The sequence below is a fragment of the Colletotrichum orchidophilum genome (genome assembly GCF_001831195.1).
Source record: "Colletotrichum orchidophilum strain IMI 309357 chromosome Unknown Scaffold_92.1, whole genome shotgun sequence".
NCBI lineage: Eukaryota > Fungi > Ascomycota > Sordariomycetes > Glomerellales > Glomerellaceae > Colletotrichum > Colletotrichum orchidophilum.
Window position 1 is genome coordinate 90,182 of NW_019173048.1, and position 5,091 is coordinate 95,272.

The window sequence follows — 5,091 nt, forward strand, 5'->3', positions numbered from 1 at the left end:
TAAATAATATTTAAAAAAAATCGTATAGTATTAAAAGAATTTCTTAAGGATATTAAGAGTATTTTTTTAACGGCCTGGGAAACGTAAATTAATAATACTTTTAGTATTATTGATTAAAACGCCGTAATAATTAAAAGTTTTAAATTTAATTTTAATTTTAATATTCTTTAAGAAATTATTAAAAGTTTTAAAAGTTTGTAATAAGTTTTTATATATTATCTTCGTATCCGTAATCTTTCTATTTAATAAAATACTTTTTATATCTTTTTTTAATTTAATAATTAATAATTTATTCGATTTTATCTTTTAATTTATTAAGTTCGATAATAATACGATTTTTAATATATAAGCTTTTAAATACCGGTTTTAAAAATAAAATATAAAAAACCGAGTAGCATCGTATTGTATTTAAAAGTTTTAATTTAAAATTAACTAATAAAATTTTTTTAATAATTTCAAAAAGTCTAAATTTTTTATAATTTAATTTATCGTTTAATCGCTTTATTTTAATATTACGGTAAAAAAGATATATGTTATTTCTCTTTTTTAAAATTAATTTATTAATTTTTAATTTATCGGCGTATTTTTCTATCCGCTATTATATAAATTCGAGGTTTAAAAAAGCTTTTTTTTAAATCTTTTTAAATTTATTTACGTTTATTACGGCCTTTATAGCTTATAGTCCTTCGCGTGCTTTTTTATATATAGTTAATTAGAATTTATAATTAAAATAAAAAAGGGATTTTTTTATATTTTCGTTAACTACGTTATTATATATAAACTAGGCTATTAATAATAATATTACTTAATTATTTTAATTATAATTTATATAGCAACGGAAATATATTTCGAGAATTTAGTTAATTTTTTTTATTTATTTATTAGTTTATGGGTAAAAAGAGGTTAATAATTTATAATTTATACCGAGCTACGAAATTAAAAATCTTTAAAACTTAATAGTAAATAGTTTATTTTTATTAAAAACTATTTTTTTAAGTAAACCGTAGTTAATAATAATTATTTTAAAAAAGGTATATATTAATTTTTTAATATTATTTATTTTTTTATATAATATAAAATAAATAAACTTAATAAATCGGTCGATAATAATTAAAATATTATTATATTATATATTTATAAATAGTTTTTTAAACTTTAATAATTTAATAATAAAGTTTTAAAAAATTAAATACTATATTTTTAATAATATCGGTAAAAGTTATAGCTTTTTATAAGGCTTATAAAAGCTATTTTTATTTTTTTTATTAATATTATAATTTTTAATAATTTTAGCGATTTCTATTTTTATAGCGGTTTTATTATAATATTAATAAATCCGTTTTTATATTTTTATAATATTTTAATAACTATATATTTAAATATTATAAACTTTTATAATAAGCTTAGGAATTATTTTTTTAAACGGGCTAGTATTAACTTTTTTAATTATTATAAAGAGTTTTATAATAAGTATAAAATTACTATTATTATTATATTTAAGGATTATTTATATTTCTTTAAGGACTATAATTTTGTAATTAAGTCGTTTATTAAAAGCGTTTATTTTATTATTTTTTAAACCTTTTTAGTAAATAATTTAAAAATTAAATTTTAATAAGAATTCGTTCTATTTAATTTATCGTTTATTTAAATTCTTATTTATTATAAAGTTCGTAAGGCTTTTATAATTTATATAAATAATAACTTCGTATTTAGTTTTTAAAAACTATAGTTTTTATTTTTTAAAAGCTTTAATTATAATTATTAATTTTTTATTATAAATTTATTAATTTAATTTTATTTTATAAAACGTTTTAAAATAAAATATATAAAAATGAAGTATTTTTTATTAGTTTTATTATTTTAAAATAGCTTTTATAACGAAGTTTAAAATGTTAATTTCGACTTTAAACGGTTTTTTTAGATCTAAAATTATAATTATTAGTTCCAAAGTAATTAAGTCTTTAATTTTATTAAAGGCTTTTTTATATTTTTTATTTTAAATAAAGGTTATATTTTTCTTTATTAAGTTATTAAAAGGTTTAATAATATTAATATAGTTTTTAAAAAATCGCTAGTAAAAGTTAACGAATTTTAAAAATAATATACGTTTTTAATATTAATAGGTATAAACTAGTCCTTAATTATTATTATTTTAAATATTTATATATAGATTTGTTTTAATATAATTATATAGCTAAGGAAATCTATTTTCTATATATAAAATTCGTATTTATTAAGCTTAATAAAGAGTTTTATATTTTAAAGTTTTTAAAATATTATATAGATATGTTTTTTATATATTTTAAAATTAAGGGAGAAAATAAAAATATTATTAAAATAAACGATTATAAAAACATCGACGTATTTTTTGAATATATAATTAATTATTATTTAAAATATAGTGGGTATATTAATAAGTTTAAAAAATATAATTAAATATTTATAAAGTTTTTTATAAATTGAGAATACTGTTTTTTATTCGTCTTTTTTTTTAATTTTAATTTAATTAAATACTTTTTTAAAGTCTATTATAATAAACTATTAAGCTCTGTATAACATTTCCTTAAGTTTTATAATAAAAAGTAATAAATAATAATTTTTTTTAATAATTTCGTTAAGTCTTTTATAATTAATTATAAATCTAAGCTTTTTTTATTTTTTTTAAGTATAAAAAAAATTAGTGCTTTTACTAAAAAGGATAATAATTTAATATAACCTTTTTTAAATTTATTATTAATATATTTATTAAGTTCGTCGCGTTCGAATTAATTTATAAAGTATAATAGATAAAACTTAGGTTATATTCTTTTTTTTAATTTAATTTTTATATCTTAATTATTATATTTTAATAATCCTGTTTTTTTCTTTAAAACGAATAGTTTTATATAAATTTAATACTTTTTAAATATAATTTAAAATAGGTCCGATTTTTAATTATCTATACTGGGTACGAATATTTTAATAAGTTTTATCGTTTTAATAAAAACGATATATTTAATTTATTTTCGTTTATTAAATATTACATAAGAGTTGTTTAAACCTTTTTTTTTAAATCGTTTAATAATTAAATCTATTTAATAGAATTAACCGGTTTTTTAATTTATTCGTAAATTATACTTTTATAATTATAAAAGTTTTAAAATAACGTCGATATCTTTAATCTTTATAATATTATATTTTAATTATTTTAATTAATTATTAATATATATCGTGAGGTATATAGTCTTTTAATTAATATATCCGTCGTTATAATTAACTTATTTTTTTTTTATCGTTTATAAGGTATATAAGTTAGTTTTTCGTACTTATAATAATTTATATTTATTTACTATTTTTAATAAGATAAAGAATTTTTAAGCGCCGTTATTAATAATAACGTTTATATCGTATTTATTTATTTAAAGTTTAAGTTATAGATATTTTTTATTAAAGAGTGTTATAAAATATAAAAATTTATTTATTTTAATTACTTTTCGTTATTTTTTTACGATTAGCGTATTTAGTTTTTTAATATTTTAAAAGCTAATACCCGTCTTTTTTTTATAAGCCGTTTATAATTAATTATTAAATTAAAGCGTTTTTATTTTTTAATAAATAAATATAATATATTAATAATATTATAAATATCGTTTATTCTTTTATTAATAAGTTTTTTTTTTTCAAAAAATAATTTATAATTTTTAAGTGTTTTAATATTAGATTATGTGTTTAAAATATGTTGGTTATGTAGGTAATTTTTTAGGTCTTTAGTAAGCTAATTTAGTTCTTCTTAAAAACTTATAAACTTTTATTATTTTAATTACCTATTTAAATCGGTTTTCTTTTTAATAATGAAATTATTAATATTAAGTAATATTTTATAACCGATTTCTAACTAAGTACGTCGTTAAACAACGTCGTAAAATTCGTTTAAATTATAAAATAATTATTAACTTATTAACTATTTATAATTTAATATATTAATATTATTTAAAAGGGGGTCGTAATTTAATCCCTTAATACTAAATTCTATAAATATATTATTAATAATTCTTTTACTTAAGTCTTTTAATTTAATATTTTTTTTAAATATAAAAAAGTTTTGTTTTAAATAAAATATATTATCCTTTATTATTATTTTAAATTATTTATATAATCGTTATTATAAAATAATAAGGATTATTTTTATAATTAAATATCGGGGAATATAAATATTTATTATATAATAGGCCTTATTTAGTTCTTTTATATATTAATAATAACGTTTTTTTAATATCTAAAGTCCGTATATTAAATATATAGTATTTATTTCTTTATCGATTTTATATTTTAATTAAAAAAGGTTTTCTTTTATTTTAATTTTTAATTATTTTTAAAATCGTTATTAAAATAAGGCGAATATTACTTTTATATTTAATCGCTTTTTTTTTAATAATCGGCCGATTTTATAATAGTTAACTAAAATATAAATATAGTTTTTATTATAATTCTTTATTATTAAAAGGCGTTATTTATAATATTAAATTATTTTATTAAATATTCGTTATATTATATAAATAAATTTACTTAGAATCCGTATTTTATGAGTTAAGATCTTATTTTTTAATTAAAATAAGTCGTTTTTATTTTTAATTACTATTCTTTTTTTTAATTTACTTTTTATTATCGTAAGGGTTTACGCTCGCTTAAGGAAATTAATAAATTATATTTTAACTATTTTATATATTATTAATAATATTTAAATATATTTTTTATTATAGTCTTTAATAATCTTAAGGTATTAAACTACTTTTTACTTATTTATTATAATAAAGGTTTTATTAAAAGGTTTCTTAAAGTACTATCTTAATTATTTTTTATTATTTTAATAAATAAAATAATTATCGTCGTAATATATAATCTAAGAAAATAATTTATAAAATACTTTTTTAAAAATAATATTAATTTATTTCTTAAGGATAAGTCGTTATTAAATTCGTTTAGGTTATTTATAGTTTTTAATTATATATCTTAACTTATCGTAATTATAATATTTAAATTCTTTTTTTTAACGGGATTAGTCTCGTTTTATCATATTAAAATTTATAAATCTATTATATTATTTATAAA

General features: G+C 14.0%; 2 protein-coding genes across 2 annotated transcripts; both read right to left on the reverse strand.

Annotated features, from left to right (window-relative positions):
- Nucleotides 1-289: 289 nt before the first annotated feature.
- On the reverse strand, nucleotides 290-493 carry CORC01_09855 (uncharacterized protein; the record flags this gene model as incomplete). The annotated part of the gene is made up of 1 exon (XM_022621484.1): nucleotides 290-493. A coding segment is annotated over one exon (204 nt), but the record flags the coding sequence as incomplete, so codon positions are not given.
- Nucleotides 494-946: 453 nt separating this feature from the next.
- CORC01_09856 (uncharacterized protein) lies at nucleotides 947-1,096 on the reverse strand (the record flags this gene model as incomplete). The annotated part of the gene is made up of 1 exon (XM_022621485.1): nucleotides 947-1,096. A coding segment is annotated over one exon (150 nt), but the record flags the coding sequence as incomplete, so codon positions are not given.
- Between the last annotated feature and the right edge of the window lie 3,995 nt (nucleotides 1,097-5,091).